This window comes from Chelonia mydas, chromosome 4 (genome assembly GCF_015237465.2).
Source record: "Chelonia mydas isolate rCheMyd1 chromosome 4, rCheMyd1.pri.v2, whole genome shotgun sequence".
Taxonomy (NCBI): domain Eukaryota; kingdom Metazoa; phylum Chordata; order Testudines; family Cheloniidae; genus Chelonia; species Chelonia mydas.
The window spans coordinates 122,715,327-122,736,468 of record NC_057852.1 but is presented as its reverse complement, the minus strand read 5'-3'; the positions used below and the strand labels follow the sequence as shown (position 1 = coordinate 122,736,468).

The 21,142-nt window shown below is 42.2% G+C and overlaps 1 protein-coding gene across 4 annotated transcripts in view; it reads right to left on the bottom strand.

Annotated features, from left to right (window-relative positions):
• Positions 1 to 21,142, bottom strand: part of MXD4 (MAX dimerization protein 4) — a 56,369-nt gene that overhangs the window by 22,773 nt on the left and 12,454 nt on the right. For 2 of the 4 annotated variants that reach the window (XM_007055977.4, XM_027818346.3), the window contains exon 3: positions 13,404 to 13,433. The exons of the other annotated variants lie outside the window; for them this stretch is intronic. In XM_007055977.4, the coding sequence (XP_007056039.2) occupies positions 13,404 to 13,433 (30 nt within the window). The remainder of the gene's footprint in view (positions 1 to 13,403; positions 13,434 to 21,142) is intronic. 4 annotated transcript variants of the gene reach the window in all.

Sequence of the window (21,142 nt, the reverse complement as noted above, 5' to 3'; positions counted from 1 at the left end):
TGTCAGGCACAAGCAGGAATGACGAGTACTGCCATAAGTTAGAGGCAGTTGCTAAGACTGTGGTAAATTAAAGCAGGCTCTGAGCACTGCAATGACTTTCAGAGCAACCTAGAGTATGGAAGGCATAAAAATGGCTTGAAGGTATCTTTGTCCCACCATCTCAGCGCTGCACCTTTATCCTACTGACACTTGTACATGGTACCATCTTATACGCAGAATGTTAGGCTCCAATTTGAACTATAGGGCAACGCTCATTCCATTTGTGGTTTTGCCCATCTGGGCAGCAGCTAAGAATCAACTTATATAAATATATATGTATAAATCTGTTTTCATATAGTTAACTGCACATACCTGGTTGAGAATCTGCAAGGTCTGACAACGCTGGTTCTGTTGCTGGTTGTACAAACCAGTAAGTTTTCACCCTTTGTGACTTTTTTTTTTTGCAGAAGAGTGTGAAGTGGGCCTAGATCTTTTGTTGCATGTCCATTTATCTTACAGCTGGAAACAAAGCACCATTCTTTTGTTGTTGTGAATAACTGACATTAATTTTGAAGGTTTGAGATGGTATATTAAATTTATCACCTGCATAAAAGGAAATTCTGTTTAAAGATATTCCCTGTTTTTATCCTTTTTACTCCTCCCCCGCCCCCATACTGTTTGATATGGCTATGAGTGGCTCTACCGAAATGGTGAACAGAAGTAGGAAAGAGGCCAATACCTCTTAAGTATAAGAAATTTTGAGCAATAACTCCAATGACATCTTGTACAATATAAAAATACATCTGAATGAAAAAGGTGCATTCATACAGGATTTGCTGAGATTATTTCCTCTTCAGTATACTAAAAAAATCCAATGGCATGCCTACATCCCATGGCACCTATATAATTTAGGTAGATGAACAGCAACGCCTCTTGGAGAACTATGCAAACTCTTGAAAATACACACACAAATATACATGCATAAGCGTACAGAGGGCTGGAAAAAGCATTTACAAAAATAAGACTTTTAATGGGTTCATTTCTTCAAAGTTGTTTTTTTTTTTAAAAGGCTTACCGCCACATCATAGCCTTTCACTCACTCATTTTGCACACTAACATGCTGGAACTCTTTTCCCCATGTAACACAGCTCCACAAATCCATCTGTTTTAATTTTAGTTTTATTTATTTGTTAACTCTGCAAAATAGAAAATCCCAAATCTTCATAAGTCAGTCTGGTGCCTAAGGAAACTGAAGGCCCAGTCCAACAAACCCTTGAGGGCAATGAGATTTCCATTGCACGACCTATTTATTCAGATGCTGGTACATTATAGGTTTAATTCCATTACTTTATATATACACACACACATCCTGGACATACGTCTTAATACTCCAGGGCCTGATTCTGCCCTAAATTATACCACTGTAAATAAGGAGAAACTCCACTAAAGTCAGAGTGTGATTAAACTGGTTTTATACCAGTGTAAGGGAGAATGACATCTCCATTCTTCTATATAATTTACTTTATTAATTTAAACAATACTCCCCCTAGGGTGTGGGTTCAATCAACATGTACGCACACACACTGTGCATAATCAGGCACAAGACACACTGTCGCTCAGCACACACCAACTGGGTATTTATCGACTGACAACACACATCCTGGAGCAAGTTGCTGCTTACAAATCAGTTCATGGCTTGAAACCTGCTTTAATTATCAGTGTTTCCCCACATCAAAATGCTAAACAAGGACATTGTGTCTCTGGACTGTGGCCAAGAGGAAGGGATCTAGAAAAAAAAGTGTAATGCTAGCAAATCTGAGCTGCAACACAGACTAAATCAACAACGCACAGTACTGGGCTCTCAGCATGTCTTTAGTCTAAGAATGATAGAGGATTTCTTGGGGTTTTTTTACTAAAAAGAAAAGGCATTTTTGAAACACTCAGTTTCCCTTATCAGTGGTACTGAGTTGATGGCAAGACAGGCCAAGTTAGATATGGAGATTAATTAGGGACAGTATCCATAAATGCTGAAAACAATATCCTCTTTGCTTTATGACAAAACACAAAGTTGGTGGCAGGTACACACCCTGCTTTGATGATCACCCAGAAGAAACAGTGATCAGTGGGTGAAGGCAATATATATCCACATTAAATCCCTTCTCCTACCCACAGTTAACTAGAGAATAGATAAGTAGATAAGATAGATGCATGTGTGTTTTTACTGTTATCATGGCAAGGTAGAATATCCTTATTATTGCAAGTTAAATATTTAGGTGCCAGCTATTGACTTCTAAGAGCTATCCATATACCAGGCAAATGTCACAGACAAACAGGAATTCCTCCAGGGAGCGAGGGCAGGATACACCTATGCTGCTATTGTAGCTCAGAACCTTGTTTTCAAAGCTGGGTACCCAAAATTAATTCTATAGTTAGGCACCTAACTGAACATCTGATTTTGTGAGGTAACAAGTGCCTTTAACTCTCACTGGCTTTTGTGGGAGTTGTATGTGCCCAGCATCTCTGAAAATCAGGTAACTTTTAATCAGATGACTGCTTCTAGGTACCCACACATGAAGATTAGGCCTCTGACTCAGTTTATATAACTAACATTTTAGTTACTAGAAACAAATCATATTTGGGGGAAGAGTTTTTAAATATCAAAAAACAGAAATTTTATTCAACGACATTTCTGTATATGCCCAGATGAGCTTCTCTCTCTGCTGGAGCCATCCTGCTCGTGATAATCCCTTCTCAGCACCTGAAGTTTTAGCTGTCGCAGGGTCTGAGCACATGGGGTGTGCATATGTAATGACAGCAGGGTGAGCAGATGTCCCCAGTTTATAGGGACAGTCCCGATATTCGGGACTTTTTCTTATATAGGCGCCTATTACCCGCCCCCCCCCCAACCTTCTGTCCCAATTTTTCACTTTCTATTTGGTCACCCAAATGGCGGGAACCTGAGTGTATACAAGCAGAGTGAATGCTAAAGCAGCTCTAGCTTTCTGCCTGTGTTTAGAGCTGTGGAAGTCGTTAATATTTATAATGCTGATGTCAGAACAGGGCAGTTGTGTTGCTCCCCTGGAATGAACAACATTTGGTAGATCTCTCTGCAAAGCAATGACTGAGTAATGCCCTGAGCAAGAACAGAGAAGCTAAAAACCCTCCTCAGTGATGTGAACATATCAATGTCCCAAGCCTCTCCTACACTGCTTAAACCCCATCTATCAAAATCTTTAGCTTCTGCAACATAATTAGGTGTTAATATAGCAGTCCCCAGCACAAAGAAAACTGAAAATTTAGGGGGGCAAGAGTAAAATAAAGTGAACATAATAGCAATATAAGCACAAAGGACTCTACTGATTCTATTATTCATTTTCAAATGTAATGAAATAAAAAACTGTAAACTTTCATTTGTTTAATACTTCCCCCAAACTGCTGCAGAATTCCTTGTCTCCCAACCTGGAGCATGGCAGATTAAAAAGGGCCTTGCGACAGAATTTAGATTTACCTTGCCACAGAGTGTGTAGGTCCTTGATATAAAGGCAGTTCCATTCTATTGCCCTTTACATTTAACAGCACGAAACTGGTATTTCTTTGTGCTAGACAGGATGTGGTCAGGTAGAAGATTGGAACCATCGTTCTGGAGTGGTAAGGTAGGGAACAGCTTTTACAATCTTTTCTCTCTTCCTCCCCCCCAAAAAATTGTCTTGCTTCATAAATATCCTGAGAAACATCTGGTGATAGCAGGACAGAACTAGTTATGAGTCCAAATTTTAAACTTGAGCACTGAAAGTCAGGCAGCTAAACCTACAGCCACGCACCTGAAAGTCTGTTTTAAGTGTCACACATTAGCACCTAAGATTGAATATTGGTTTCACTGCTAAATGCAAAAAAAAAAAAAAAAAAAAAAAAAAAAACACCTAAACCACTGCCTGCTTCTAGCCAACAAATAAAACATATTGAGTTTAGATTTCCCAATAGAAATGGATTAAAACCATGCTTGACTTACTCTATCTATGCTGCTTGGTGTAAGAGACCAACACCAAAGCACTTCCAGTAGTATTAGATCAGCTTTTTGAGTTCTGCTATGATAGACTATGTTACTTTTACATTTAGGAATATTAATAATATGTATAAAAAGTAGGGTTGTTAAGTGATTAAAAACTTTAATCTTGATTAATCGCACAATTAAAAAAATTAATCACGATTAATTGTGTTGTTAAACAATAGAATACCATTTATTTAAATATTTTTGGATGTTTTCTACATTTTCAAACACATTGATTTCAATTACAATACAGAATACAAAGTGTACAGCGCTCACTTTATATATATATTTTTGATTACAAATATTTGCATTGTATTAGGTGAACTGAAAAATACTATTTTTATTTTTTACAAGTACTGCCAGTGCAATCTCTTTATCATGTAAGTTGAACTTACAAATGTACAATTACGTACAAAAAATAACTGCATTCAAAGATAAAACAATGTAAAACTTTACAGCCTACATGTCCACTCAGCCAATCGCTCAGACAAACAAGTTTGTTTACATTTGTAGGAGATAATGCTGCCGGCTTCTTGTTTACAATGTCACCTTAAAGTGAGAACAGTCATTTGCATGGCACTGTTGTAGCTGGTGTCGCAAGATATTTACATGCCAGATGTGCTAAAGATTCATATGTGCCTTTATGCTTCAACCACCATTCCAGACAACATGGGTACATGTTGATGATGGGTTCTGCTCGATAACAATCCAAAGCAGAACAGACCAACGCATGTTCATTTCCATCATCTGAGTCAGATGCCACCAGTAGAAGGTTGATTTTTTTTGGTGGTTCGGGTTCTATAGTTTCCACATCTGAGTTTTTCTCTTTTAAGACTTCTGAAAGCATGCTCCACACCTCGTCCCTCTCAGATTTTAGATGGCACTTCAGATTCTTAAACCTTGGGTCGTGTGATGTAGCTATTTTTAGAAATCTCACATTGGTTCCTTCTTTGCATTTTGTGAAATCTGCTGTGAAAGTGTTCTTAAAACAAACATGTGCTAGGTCATCATCCAAGACTGCTATAACATGAAATATATGGCAGAATATGGGTAAAACAGAACAGGAGACATAGATTAATGGGTTGGGTTTTTTTTAATGAGCATCATCAGCATGGAAACATGAAGGGGCATACGAATGTTTAGCATATCTGGCATGTAAATACCTTGCAACATGGCTACAAAAGTGCCATGTGAAAGCCTGTTCTCAATTTCAGGTGACATTGTAAATAAGAAGCAGGCAGCAGTATCTCCTGTATATGAAAACAAACTTGTTTATCTTAGCAATTGGCTGAACAAGAAGTAGAACTGAGTGGACTTGTAGGCTCTAAAGTTTTACATTGTTTTGTTTTTGAATGCAGTTATTCAAAAAAAAAATCTACCTTTGTAAATTACACTTTCACAATAACGAGATTGCACTACAGTACTTGTATGAGGTGAATTGAAAAATACTATTTATCATTTTTAGAGTGCAAATATTTGTAATAAAAAATAATAATATAAAAAGTGAGCAGTGTACACTTTGTATTCTGTGTTGTAACAGAAATCAATACATTTGAAAATGTAGAAAAACATCCAAAATATTTAATAAATTTCAATTGGTATTCTATTGTTTAACAGTGAGATTAACCAATCGCAATTAATTAATACAGTGATCCCTTCCCCTGTGGCTGAGGAGCAATGTGGGCAGGAAATGGGCGGGGGGGTGAAGCTCCCCGCAGCTAGCGGAGGTTTCTGGGGTTGGCCCTGACCCTGGACCCAGCCCTTTCTTGCAGGGAAATAGGAAGTCACAACATCCCCCACCCTCAGCCCAGCTGGGACTAGCAGCTGAGCCCACCACAGGGTAGGAGCCACTAATCGGGGCATCCCCAGCCCCCCCTTACCCCAGTGATTTACCTCTCCACTAGCTGCTCTGGGTACCCAAAATGACATGACTACACTGCTGGGGAGGGGTGGGTGACCACTTTTGCAGCTTCCCTTTACTTCCCCATCAGAAGTCATTTTTCTACAAGGAAGCAAAGAAATCCACGGGGGACATGAATTCTGCATGTGTGCAGTGGCGCAGAATTCCCCCAGGAGTAATCTTAGCAAAGATACAGCATGGAGTTCCCTTCCATACAAACTGCCTGTCATGTTGCTCCCAGGAGGAAATGCTTTTCAGAATGAGGGCAGGACTACAAAAAGAAGTGGCAGACACCCCAAAGGACACCCTTCTCTCTCTCTCTCTCCCTATTGATTTACTGCATCAGAAGGAACAAAGGAAGTAACTATTGAAGGGGTCCTGACCTAAGAAGTTTAGTCAGACTGCTGAGAGTGTGTGGTGAGAAAAACTTTGCTTTGAATTTAACAGTTGCAGTTTATCTTTACTTTTACTGTAACCATTTCTGGCCTTTGTGCCTCATTTCTTGCACTCAAAATCTCTCTCTTTGTAGTTAATAAACTTGTTTTATTGTTATAGCTAATCTGGTGGGTTTGAATTGAAGTGTTTGGGAAACTCCATTTGGGGTAACTAGCTATGTGTATCACATTTCTATTCATAGAATCACAGAAGATTAGGGTTGGAAGAGACCTCAGGAGGTCATCGAGTCCAACCCCCTGCTCAAGGCCGGACCAACACTAACTAAATCATCCCAGCCAGGGCTTTGTCAAGCCAGGCCTTAAAAACCTCTAAGGATAGAGATTTCACCACCTCCCTAGGTAACCCATTCCAGTCCTTCACCACCCTCCTAGGGAAACAGTGTTTCCTAATATCCAACCTAGACCTCCCACACTGCAACTTGAGACCATTGCTCCTTGTTCTTTCATAAAATGACCGATTTTGTATAAACTTGTATTGTCCAGCAGAGGCCTGGGCAGTAAAGGACATACATTTCTGGAGTACGCCTGGTTCATGGGGTCACCATGCAATATAACCAAGGCTGGTAAGAGCCAAGGTGTGGCTGGTTGGCTGCAGCACACATACAGACATTGCTGGGAGCGACTTGCATGCTGGAGGCTGTTTGTGAGCTGTCCAGACTGGAGGCGATAGCAGCAAAGCAGCATAAAGGGCACCCCAGGTTAGAGGGCAGAGGTGACACAGCTACTCATTAGTCTGGACTGTACCCTGGGTATGTCACAGAGCATAACTTGGACCACCCACAAAATGGTCACAAAACAAAAGCAACTGAAACACACTGGGCACTAATCCCCCAGAGGCTTTGGCCAGCCAGGAGGGGAAAGGACATACCCTTCCCCTTAGGGTAGCCTAGTTTCTACCATCTAGGACGGGAAAGGACACACCCTTCTCCTCTAGTAGCTCTTCCCAATCACTATTCACAGTTCTTAAAGTCCTTCCAGGAAGTCACAGCCATCCCCAGCCAAGGCTTCCCCCTAGCCAGTTCCTGCTTCCTGCATGCCTCCCTCTTAGGCTTTTTGCCGAGCAGGTTCAGAGAGCCCCCTCCCAGTTATTTCCCTGACCTTAGGGTCTCCCTTCTCTGCCAAAGAGGCAGGAAGCTTTATATGTGATTTCCTGTGCAGCACATGACTACATAGGGACAAAGGACTGAAAGGAACCGCCTGGATCATTGAGTCCCCTGAAATCTCCAGGCACCACCATCATATAATCTGGATCATAAACTTATCAAGCTCCATTTTAAAACTAGTTAAGATTATTTGCCCCCATCATTCCTATGGGGGGGGGGTGTTATTCCACCCCTCTGATGGTTAGAAACCTTCTTCTAGTTTCCAACTTAAAATTTATTCCTGGGCCTTTTATACCCATTTGTTTTTGTGCAACCATCATCCTTTAATTTAAATAGCTCTTCTCCCTCCCTGGTGATTACCCCCACCCTCCCAATGGAATTTACAGTGAGCAATTATATCCCATCTAGGAAAGCAAGCATGTGATCTGCAACTCAGCTCCCAGCTTTAAGAGGTCCAAGGGCCAGAGCGGACAAACTAGGACATATATATATGCATCCCAAGGGCCAGTCCCCTCTTGCAAATCCCTTTTTAATAATTATGGCCATTGATTGTAGGGTATATTTCTGGGTTGCACTCCTGTGTATGATATAATTGTCATTGTTTGATCTCCAGAGCGGCAGGCTGTGGGCTACAGTGATATGTATGTAAGCGTAGGGGAAAAGTAACTATTTAACACTGAAAAAAAAAACCAGCGAACTCCCTGGAAGCCTTCTATTGCTGTCTAATAGGGCTTGGTCTCCAGCTATAAAATATATATACCTACAAAGTTCAGTTTAATCTATTAAAAAACAAAACAAAACCCAAACAAAATAACCAAAAAAAAATACAACAAAACTTGCCAAAAAATGATGCTTTACCTGGATCAAAAGCATTGAAAGAACTGATCCAATTTAGACTGCTATGAAGAGATAGCATTATGCTTTTCACTAGCATTGTTTATTATCTGCTAGGTTAAATGTTCACATTTAGCACTATTTCTGGAACCCGAACTGCATATTTCACAACACAGCAGGCCCAATTCTGTTCTCAGATAGCATGCCTAACTCCCATTGAATTCCCTAAAACTGAGAGCAGATTTGGATAACCAGTCTGCAACAAGCTAAACCACCATATCTGCTTCGGGGGGAAAAAAGCAGATTAAAAATTAATTGACCCCGAAAGAATTTTGTGCAATAAATTTAAGACACAGATTTTTATGCACAAGTCCCAGCCAACGAGAATGAAAAAGGGTAATATTTCACAAGCTGTAACAGGGACATATACACTCTACAATGCTTAGTAAGTAGAGAGCTTAATTTGGGAAGAAGGCTATCCTTCCAGTCTTTCTACACCAAAAAAAAGTTTGAAGGTAAAGCCTCACTGTTCAGAAAAGGATTATTACTCCTGCAATTAAGGCCCCAGTTCAATCTACAATAAACTGAAGGTTGAAACTTAAGTTGATCCCTTTGGATACACACTGAAAGCAGACTGTAAGAAAAGGCACTATGGAATTCCATGTTTATTGTCCATCACGGATTCTGTGCTCAGTATACAATTTAAAAAAAAGAAGCATTTCTAATGGTCAGCCCTGAACACTCAACCTGGGTTCTAGATTTCTCATGCCATTATCACTATTAAGGATTCGCAGACCAAATTAGACCTTTTGTTATACTTGTGAACGCTCATGATCTTCAAATGATGCCGCGCATGACACCTGACACCTGGGTAAACCCATTGCTCTTTGTAGGTTTCCAAAGCTGTAACTGACGGCGATTTAATAAACAGTTCTGTTGATGATGCACAAGACTAGATTCTACTCCAGATTTTTAGGGCCTGGATTCACAAAGGGACTTAGGCATTGTAACATGGAACTTTTAGGCAAGTGGAAAAAACACAGGAACAACACTGTGATCCACAAAGCCAAGTCAGGCGCCCAGGCTCCCTATACAATGAATGGAGAGAGACGGGCACCTTAGGATGCAATCAACAGAAGTCAGCACACAAGGTCAGGAGCCGCCTAAGCTAGCCAATGGGAGATTCTCACAGTCAGGGTGTTGCAAAGCCCAGCCCCTCTCTCAGAGACCAGAACTTAAGTCAGGGCTGCAGGGAGGCGCCTATCTCTTGTTAGTGTTCTACAAACAGGAACCTGCCGCCTGCAGGCTTACGTGCCGAAGACATTTCTTGAAGGATGAAATGGCAGAGGAGGAGGGGGGTGCCCACCTTATAACTTTTAGAGACTCAGTTCCCCTCTTTGCTGGTGGGTGAGAAGGAATTTGAACAGGGGTCTCCCACACCTCTCAGAAGCAGGGCTCTAACCACTGGGTTATGGGATATTCTGATGTGGGCTTCGCTAGGTCTCTCCTGTTGAAGCTGTTCCACTGTGGATAAACAATGAAAGCGTGACTGGGGCAGGGGATCCTGGGTCTCCCACCTCCCAGGTGGGTGCCATAACCACTGGGCTACAGAGTCATTCCCTCTTTAGCTCTCTCCGGCCCAGTGACTGGATAAAAACAGTCACTGGGCCAAAAAGAGATCCCAGCGAATGTTCTAATCACTGGACTACAAGTTTTAAGGTGAGCACCGCCACTTTCTCCTCCGGCCAGATTCTGAATGGGACCCAATCCAGTAGGCAGCCTCTGAGCACGTCTATCCCCATTCATGAACTGCTCTGGGGCTTAGGCAGCAGATAGGCACCCAGTCGCCTAGAGCGAGGCAGCGGTGCTCATGCCCAGAAGCAGGAACATAGGCATTGAGTAAACGTTTATTTCCCCTAAAATGTAAGCACTGAGTGAGTTTAGGTACCTAGAGATGGCAAAGTTTGCACATGATACAAAATTACTCAAGACAGTTAACTCCAAAACTGACTGTGAAGAGTTACAAAGGGATCTCACTAAACTATGTGACTGGTGACAAAACGGCAGATGAAATTCATTGTTGATAAATGCAAAGTAATGTACACTGGAAATAAAATCCCAACTATACATACAAAATTATTGGGTCATTAATCATTAGATTTACCACTCAAGAAAGAGATCTTGGAGTCTTCGTGGTTAGTTCCTTGAAAACATCCACTCAACATGCAGGGGCAGTCAAAAAAGCTAACAATGTTAAGAACCATTAGAAAAGGGATAGATAATAAGACAGAAAATATCATAAGGCCAGTATATAAATCCATGGGATGCCCACGCCTTTTGACCCATCTAAAAATATATATATTAGAATTGGAAAATGTATAGAGAAGGGCAACAAATTATTAGGGGGAAGGAACATCTTTTACATAAAAAGAGATTAACAAGATTGGAACTGTTCATCATAGAAAAAGAGATGACTGGGGGATAAAATCATGAATGGTGTAGAGAAAGTGAATAGGGAATTATTATTTTATCCCTTCACATAACACAAGAATTAGGGGTCACCTGACAAAATTAACAGGCAGTAGGTTTAAAACAAACATAAGTAGGTACTTCTTCACACAACACAGAGTCAACCCACAGAACCTGTTACCATGGAGATGATGTGAAGGCTAAAAGTATAACTGGGTTCAAAAAAAGAATTAGATAAATTCATGGCAGATAGCCAAAATGGTCAGGCATGCAACCCCATGTTCTGGGTGTCCCTAAATCTCCAACTGCCAGAAGCATCTGGCATTGGTCACTGTGAGAAGACAGGTTACTGGGCTAGATGGACTATTGATTCTGACCCAGTATGGCCATTCTTATGTTCTTAATTTTACACATTCATGTTTGCAGGCTGGATTAAGGCTATTTGAAAATCTGGCTTTAACTACAGTTTAACTTTAGGACCTGCAGTATGTAACTACAATTAAATATTCCTAACTGAATGCAATTAGAAGCTGTATCTTCCAGTTCCAATGTGAAAATAAGTAAACTGCAGAGAGATAATGCCACAGTGGCAAGTACTATTGACATGCATGTGAGAAGACGCATTGCAGAACTCAAAGTGAGAAACTGAAATGTGATTATATATTATATACATATAAAAAAAAATATCACTCCTTTCCTGCACCTGCATGCAGTGCTAATGCCTCCCCCAGCCCGTGCTGCTTAAATGTGCTCAGGACCAGAACAGAGGGAGAAATAGGAAACTACATGCTGAGATAATAAAAGAGGAATGGGGGAAAACGGATACTCAGTAAAGATGGACAGTTTGGTAGTGACAGAGCAAGGAAGGGTACTAAGAGATTAAATGGAAGATCAAAGACAAGAAGGAGGAAAAAAACAACAAGGTGAAAGCACAGGGACAGGAACTTTAATAAAGAAATTGTGATTAAGGTACTTTGTCCTATTTTGGGATAGGACAGGAAGAAAATGTCAACATTACAAATATCACCGTTCCCTTTGGATGCGACACAGTAAGAGTAACTATCAATCACCCTTCACGTAGTCTGAAGAATGCATCAAATCTGTGTGCATAATTTCATGAGCCATATTTGTCACCTATTCTATACTGCCATAGTTTGTTTGCATACATTGTCCTCAGCTCCAGTAACTGCCTTAGGATCCATGGCCTCTTTTTTCTATAGAGTCCAAACCCCAAAATTGTGCACTTGTGTAGCTGTTACTATAGTTATGAAGAGTCTATTTAAAATTCTGGGCCTAAAGGGTTTTGTGAACTTCTTTAATTAATAAATACACCTCTACCCCGATATAATGCGACCAGATATAACGCGGGTTTGCATACAACGCAGTAAAGCTCCAACATGCTGCTCTGAGCAGCATGTTAAGGGTGCCAGGCCCAGGGTTGGATAAGGGGGCAGAGGGTCTCGGGGGCGGTCAGGGGCTCCCCCCGCAGGGTCTAGGAGGCAGGAGCTGTGGGGGGGGGGACTTTGGGGGGCTCCAAAGTCCCAGAGTGGCCCGGGGGATTAGCGGGGGGCCGGGAGCAGCCCGCTCCCCTTGCCCAGCCCCAGCCGCGCTGCTCGGGGGAGGGGGCTTGGGGGAAGGGATCCCCTCCACACTCACCGGCAGCGGTGGAAGCAGAGCAGCCCAGCCCCAGACCGCTCCACTCCGCCAGCTCCCAGCCGTGTCGCTCCGCTTCCAGCTGCAGGTGGGTACGGGGGGCATCCTTTCCCCAACCTCCCCGCACTCACCAGCAGCGGGAAGCGGAGCGCTGCAGCTGGGAGGTGGCATAGTGGAGCGGGCCGGGGCCGCGTTGCTCCGCTTCCCGCCGCTGCCGGTGAGTGCTTGTCAGGGGGCGGAGGGTGTGGATAGGGGTCCGAGCAGTCAGGGGACAGGTAGCAGGGGGGTTGGGTAGGGGGTGGGGTCCTGGTGGTGATTAGGGATGGGGGGGTCTCTGGAGGGGGCGGTCAGGGAACAAGGAACGGGGGGGCCAAAGCAAGTTCGATATAACGCGGTCTCACCTATAACGCGGTGAGATTTTTTGTCTCCCGAGGACCGCATTATATCGGGGTAGAGGTGTAATAGTTTTTCAAAGTGTTGCAGACACTTCTAGCCCTGGTTTCCAGCCCTGAACATAATCCTCTGGATGGACCCTGCTGTCTCTACAAGGAAGCTGAGTTAATGGGAAATTTGTTTGCACCAGTTTATATAGAGTGGGAGTTGCAAGACTAAATCCTTCCTCTGTGACACATAAGTTTACTTTAAGTGTTGTTAAACAGTAAAGTAATTCTGCATTTCATACTCCTCCCCTAGCCCCAAATTCATGCAGCTTAATCATGATAACTCAATTTCTAATGTATTAATAACTCTTAAGGTTTGCTAGCAAACAACTAGGGGAATCAACTTCTTCAATAACATCATTAATATTAAAGTTATACTTCTGTAAGTACAGTATTAATCAACTATAAGTTTAGATGATTCATTCAGGACACCATTCTAACACCATATCCCTGTCTATACATGGTCGTCCTAACATCTACGATGCTTTTTCTAGATAATTTCACTTTCTTTTCATGACTTACCTATGTTTTTCTAGTTCGTTGTGTGATGACCTATTAAAAATAGAAAAAAAAATATTTTAGAATGAGTACTGGATTTTAGAATAGCTAAAAATGTCACCTATATGGCTTTCAAAAGAGATGTTAAAAGCCTGCAATTTAAAACAGATTATAAACTAAACTAAAGCCTAGACTTCACATGGATTTTAATGCAATATATGTTTTTAATTGGTTGCTTTTAACATAGCTTTCGAAAGACTTCAAGGTGTCAACATCTTTTTAGTTGTTTCCCTAGAATATCTAACTACTCCATTTGCATGGGTAAATCTTTTTGCACAGACTACAATTTGTACAGAAAAGTTTCTTAAATGGTCTTCAGGCACTAAGCACACTTCTGCCTCTTAATCTGACCCAAGTGGTACGAGAAACAAACCACACAACATTTTCAGCCATGGAGAAAAGGGAAAAAAGAACAAACAAAACAGTTGCAAGATTTAATTGGTAAAAGATAAGAACTGTAAGAATGAGAGGGACGAAATTCCAAAAGAACAGACTCAAAACTTAGTTTCTGGGAGACCCTGAGGGGAGCATTTAAAAAAAAAAAATCACCATTTAACAGCTGGAATAATTGTGAATATCAGTCTTAATGCAGAAAAGATGTATCTTTTCTTTTGCTAAACCTGTGTATGGATGAGAAACCTAGAACTTTAAAAAAATAAAAAATAAAACTTCCAAGAAATTAGGACCATTTCCCATTCTAGAATAATTGAATCTACTATCACAAACTCCGTTTAAAAAAAACAAACGAACAAAAACCCACCAGATTCAGACAGAAACACTAATTACATTTATACAACTGAAATTAAAAACATTTCTCAGATGAAATTATTGTCACTGTTACAAAACCAGTCATTTCCTGGACCAGTAGTTCTAGTTCTCTGAGAATGGAAATAGATGTTTATTATTCCAGTGTGTGAAGATCATGAATATGAAGGCGGCAGCAGCAGCTTTTAGGGTGCAACACACTGCAGCATCAAGATCCATGCAAGCAGATTTTGTTGAATCAGTTTTCCAACAGTATGCTAGAAACCAAACCAGCTTCTGTGCACTGTGTGCTGACAGAGGTTGCTTTGTTCATGCCTTAGGTGTAAAGAGCACCGTCCATTCTAAGACATGTGTAGTTACCAGGTGCAGCACAGGGTCATCGATCGTTCCTACAGAAGCATGTGGCTGGCTCTTAAGCAAACCGCCCACACAGATGTTGCAGCATACTTGAAATTTCTTATTGATGTGAACACTGCAACCAATGTACCCATCTGGCTGCACAGGGAAAGCAAAGCTAGGATCGTGTAATCACCAAATTCATGACCATGAAAAACACGTCACGGACCGTGAAATCTGGTCTTCCCCCATGAAATCCGGTCTTGTGTGCTTTTACCCTACTATAAAAATTTCACAGGGGAAACCAGCGTTTTTCAAATTGGGGGTCCTCACCCACAAGGGAGTTGCAGGGGTGGGAGATCACAGTATTGCCACCCTGACTTCTGCACTGCCTTCAGGGCTGGGTGGTCGGAAAGCGGCGGCGCCCCACCAGCAGCAGCGCAGAAGTAAGGGTGATCATACCATATCATGCCACCCTGACTTCTGCGCTGCTGCTGCCTTCACAGCTGAGTGGCCAGAGAGTGGTGGCTGCTGACTGAGGGCCCAGTTCTGCAGGCAGCAGCGGAGAAGTGAGGGTGGCAATACCATACCATGCCGTCCTTACTTCTGTGCTGCTGCTGGGCGGTGGCGCTGCCTTCAGAGCTGGGCTCCCGGCCAGCAGCCACCGCTCTCCAGCTGCCCAGCTCTGAAGGCAGCGCCACCGCCCAGCAGCGCAGAAGTAAGGGTAGTAATACCGCAACCACCCCTACAATAACCTTGCAACCCCCTGCCCCCCCCCTCCCCCCCCACACACACAGCTCCTTTTTGGGTCAGGAGCCCTACAATTACAACACAGTGACATTTCATATTTAAATTGCTGAAATCATGAAGTTTACTATTTTTAAAATCCTATGACCGTGAAATGACCAAAATGGCCGTGAATTTGGTAGTGTCCTAGTAATCACTGATGATCAGACCCTGAAATGTTTTTTTCCAGGTCCAAGTCTACCCACTATGGCCCGAATCCTGCAAACATTTATGCACTGACTTAAATGGGACTACTCACATAAGGGTCGGAACATGTAAACTTTTGAAGGATCAGGGCCTCTGAGCCCAATCCAGGCTTCTGTGGAAACCTCCCCACTGATTTTAGTGAGAGTTGAACAGATCATATACGAGTTGGTATCTTTTTGGGAAAAAAAAAGTCTTTATATTTTAAATCTTAAACTAAGTGCACCATATCATAAAGCGAAACAATGGGAATACATATACACATTCCTTCCTGCTCAAATTAATCACGTGAAAACTATTTAAACATAATCACACCAACAGTGGTAGACCAAAAATGTGATCTGCCTTTTTATCAGTTTATCACTTAAGATTATGTAGTTGTGTTACATACACAGACCCCCAAAACAAAGACAGAATTTAGCTCCCAGAAAAAAAAAAAGCAACCCTGCAACAAACCAACCAGTGTGGCATCCCTACTGTAAAACCTCTCCATATAACTGTGTGTGCATCATTTCTGAACTTGCCCCTGTGTGTCTGTGGGCATATTCCATGCTTCTTTGTGCTGAAATGCTCTAGGATTCTTTCCCAGTCAACTGCAGGAAAATCTGTTGGTTGTTCAGGGAGAACTGTGGAAAGGGCACTGAGGCACTATTAGCTCTCCAGTGATTTTGCCGGCATCCTAGGGGCAAAGTGGGCAGGTTCCAACCCAAGTTAAAGCTGAGCCTGGATTCTAACCCAGTGTTTCCCGAATGGAGGGTTGTGAAAAGGTTCTAGGCGGGTCACAGGCCCAGTGCGGAGAGGAGGCCCAGAGGAGGAGAAGGGTATTGGAAAGCGAGCCCTCCCTACGCTTACCCCATAGTAGTGGTTTCTGTCCCCGGGGCTGGGCCCAGCTCTGCTCCTGGTGTTGTGACCCAGCACACGAGGTCACAGAGCTGCTCAGTCAAGTTTGGCCTACCCGCCCTTCCCCTTCGTCCCTGCGCCCCCCATCACGAAGGAGGGGCGGCTGGGCCAACCTGAGTGGCATTGCAAGTCCTTGTGCCAGGTTGCAATGCTCAGAGCAGGGAGACGGGCTCGGAAGAGACAGGAGCTGCCACTATGAGGTGAGTGTGGGATGGGCTCACTCTCCAACCCCCTCCTTCCATCCAGGGCCTCACCTCCGCACCAGGCCATGATGGAGGGTGAAGCTGCAGGTTGTTGGTGCCCCTCTGCAGGGTGAGGAGGTGGCACTGGCAGAGGAGAAGGACACTGGCCTGTGATTTTTGGCCTTAGAACAGCTTAAAGCAAACTCTACACAAAACTGGCCTGTGTTTAAAGCATCCTCCAAACTTGGATAAAAAGGTTTTTCTGTGTGGATGGTAGGGGGGTTGGGCTAAAACCCAGTAAGAGCCCGTGTTAACTGTTCAGTAAAGAGACACATACAGGGAAATAATCTTTCAGCAGGAAAAGATTTCCAAAGCTCTCATGAGCATATCCACTTAAATTACAAGAAAATTGCTCACATAAAGCGTTTTACATAGCAGATGAAACAGGTGTTGGCTAAATCATCCCTACTGCACAGTAACTTTATGGAAGTCACTAGAGGTAAACCTAGGATGAATCTGACCTGAATCTGACACAGCCAATCAGCTCCAACGTCGCTCCAGAAATCAGCCTGCTATAAGACAGACTGTACAGCGTAAATCACACTTGGATTATTGGAGCAGACAAAGGTAACAACCCGTATACTGTAGCAGAACAGAAAAAGCAGCGGAATCCTTAAACAAGAATTTTTGCATAGACTGAATCCTTGATGTGCAGGGTATGCTTTGCTAATTTAAAGAAAAAATTGTTATAAGTCTTACACGTTTGAAAGTCTGCCTGGGTACAAGTGAAGTTACAACGTTGCTGCACTAAGCTATGATGTGACTCCAGACTGCACTGTACATATGAATGTAGCTAAGTGAGCTTTGTAGTAAAATTCCTAGGCCCCCCTGTAACCAGGGTCCTAGTGGGGTGCCAGCTGTGGTCACTCCATTAAGGTGAACTGCAAAGAATCGGGCAGACAATCCCCAGAAAGCTCGTGGATATTCCAATACTTAGATTTTCCAAACCAGCATAAAACAGCTTCTTTGTTACCTCACTGGTTACTCAGAAGTCCAAACAACACAGTTCCCTTAAAGTGATCCAGCATCAGGCCTCCATCCAGGTGCCTAAGTCAAATATGATGATTTCTGAAAATCTTATTTCATCATATAAAAGAAAAGGTTGTACCAGTCCCAAAGGATCGGACACATTACCTCCCAGGTTATTGAATATTCCAGATCTTACCCAAATACATGCTACAGCCAATTCTTATTAACTAAACTAAAATTTATTAAAAAACAAAAGAGGGAGGGAGAGAGAGAGAGAGGGTATGGCTGAAAGATCAATATACATACAGACATGAATTCAATTCATTGAGGTTCAGATTCAGAGCATAGATGGTGAGCTTTGTAGTTGCAAAGAGTTCTTTCAGAAATAGTTCACAGATTATAGTCCAATATCCGAATATCATACTCAGGACGTACCAGCATAACTGGGACCTCCATCTTGCAACTCAAACTTCCCCTGATGAAGCTTAAGCATATCTGAGAGAACAGAATCAGGACCCAAGGATCTTTTATACAATTTCCTGTCTTCTGACAAGTTGGCGTTCAAAAGGTAATTAGCATGACTTTGAAGGTCCATCACCGGTACTTAGCATAAGGCAATTTGTTTGTTCCTCCACCATTCACAGTACATTTCAAAGAGAGATGAATACTGAGATATCCCGTGTTTACAATTCATTTAAATGCTAGGATGTTCTTTTGATCTCTTAATGATCAGAATACAGCACAGACAGGGACTGTTGATTACATTGTGGACCCTACTCATACAGATGTAAATACACAAAAACACAAACATTCTCTCGCCACATGTCTTTTGAGAGTTATTTATTTTGCAGGATGTTTAACCCTTTCTAGCCATGCGTCATACCCCCAACGTGTGGAAGGGAGCAAACAGAGCTCCTGGATACACCTTTAAGACCTTCCAACATTGATATCATTTGTGTTTACACTGAATTCTTTGTAAGGCAAATGATTGAGGCACGCTTTGGCCCAAGTTAAAAACTTAGTCCATACTCTGTGAAACACTTTAGTGATTCCAGGGTTTGGTGTATGTGTTGACTTAACATAGCCATTAATGTTCTTTAGAGAGCACTTACTCTGGCATTCAGCCATGAAGGCTGTGAGGAGTTGTACCTCAGTTTCCCCTTTTGTACAGCAGTTCAAGCTTGTGGTGGTTTTTCTGCTGTGTACAGTTTCAAGATTAGATACAGGCACTAACTAAAATATCAGTATCAACAGGCCTTTTAACATAAAGTGTGTTGTCAATGAAACAGTATAACCATGAAGGCTTTTACACCATGAGTTCTTATGTATTACTCACAACATGTTCAAGGGTTTTCCCAATAGACCCTGCACATTCTACATTTTTACAGTTCTTGGTATCAGCACCACAGTCACAAAAGTTAATATTAGCATTAACATCAAATTTATTACAAGTGTACATTTACAATCAGTTTTTTGTTATGCCAAGTCTTTTGTTTAGGCAAATCATTCTTTAGGTCAGGTTGTTCAATATCCCTTTTGAACCTTTGTAGCTTTTTCTTGACCTCAGGGTCTTCCTTAACATAGGCTTTTAGTTTAACCACTTCCTTGGGGTTCTGGTATTTTATGGTTAACCTGTGGCTTTTATTTGCAATGTTTAATCCTTCCCTTCCTCCCTGTCCAGTAGGGTCAAAATCTGAACTCCTGAATAACAGAATCCATTGGCTGGCTGGGTACATCCTCTTTGCTAAGGGCTATGGGCAAGTCTTTCTCCCCCTAGTCAGTCAGGTAATTTGCATCAACACAGACACTAGCCTGTTTACTAGTTTTCAGATCCTCAAGATTCACCGATTCCAAGGCTGGACTTGGTCTTAAAGAGATACCATCCATTTTCACTAGCATGTTAGACTCAAGGTTCTTTTGTCCTTCCATTACCAACCTCTGCTTCCACATGGAAACAGATGTCAAGTCCACTAAGAGACTACAAGTCATATTCAAATTGTCTAGAGATGAGAGTTTACTTGCTCTCCTCTGCATCCTTGTGGGTTCAGTTATAAGGCTGTTATGCGCTGAAAAACCAGTAACCCGATCTTTTCTCAGTACCTGAGTCACAGACTGCTTATTTACAGAATCAACATGGAGACATTCATGTTCCAACAACGTCTCCCCAACAAGCTGATTAAGCTTATAGGGCTGTTTAAGCTCCCTAACATTTTTTATTACATCTGAAATCTTTTCAAAGCTATCCACACTGGGTCTTTCTGAAGCAAGCCCATTGGATTCATACACATTTGAAAGACTCTGGCCATTAGGCACCATCACACTTTCCTCAGAAGAGAGACTGTTTACTATCAACAATGGCCCATTAAGAGTCACTGGAAACAATTCCTTTTCACAGACTTCAAAGACTTCACTAAGAAATTCCTTTTCTTTTGCAATATCATGCACTGCAACAGATTTTTTCTGAGCTTTATTTATGTCTAGAACCAACTTTGGCACAACAGACAAATCACCAAACTTCTTCTGAATTTCACTCACATCCAGAATCACCTCTGGCCCATCAGGAGGATTTTCACACAACCCCCTTTCAGGTAACCTGCTCGACTTCATAGTCACAAGATCAGAAGTATTCTCTGCCTTGTTCCACGTTTCCACACTGTCAGTAGGTAACAGTCAAATTACCTTCATGCTTTCCTTGTGCCCTGGGTATATCACATCACCCTGATCAGACAAGGTTGTCATATCTTTACCCAGGAACACACTAGCAACAGGCAAAATAGAAGCACAAGAATCGCTTGGTCTCTGGGAGCTATTTAGGACATCAACTGGATGTAACCTAGTTGCAGTGTCATCATCCCTAGCAGATACAAACTTAGGACCACTTCCTTCTTGGGCTTAGTTGTATCCAGAATCAACTTTGGGTCAACTGATAAATTTTCAACCATCTAGGCTGACAGGCTTCTTCTGTCTGCTTTACAGACAGAAAAGAGCTGGAGAAACATTCCCCTTTAACAGACAAATAGCTTGGGATATCCTTTCCTTTGTCCCAGCACTCATGGCTATTCATAGACAACTGCTTGGAGATTGGGGTAGCTCCCTTTATGGGCGAGTCATTACCCCTAACAGACACAGGAACATTTCCTTCACCATCACAATTCTCCACACTGGTAATAGGTAAGATATGGGGATACTCATGTTCCACTAACCTTGCCTTCCCAAACCGCTGATTAGACAAAGCCATCAACTCAAAAGGCTGCCTACGCTCATCTAAAACTTTCTTTGCCTTTCCCTCCCTTAACAGATAAACTGCTGTTTTCCACAAATAGTGTCGTATTACGCTGAGCTTCTTTAAGCATATCACTTTTACATGGTCAGGCTTACTTTCCCAAGCTTTACCAGCCAACAGTGTAATCACTCACCAACAATGTACCCCTTCCTTCCTCAGTTAGGGCTTTAACCTGGTCACCAACTTTAATTTGCTCTAGAGAAACATCTTCCTGAGCC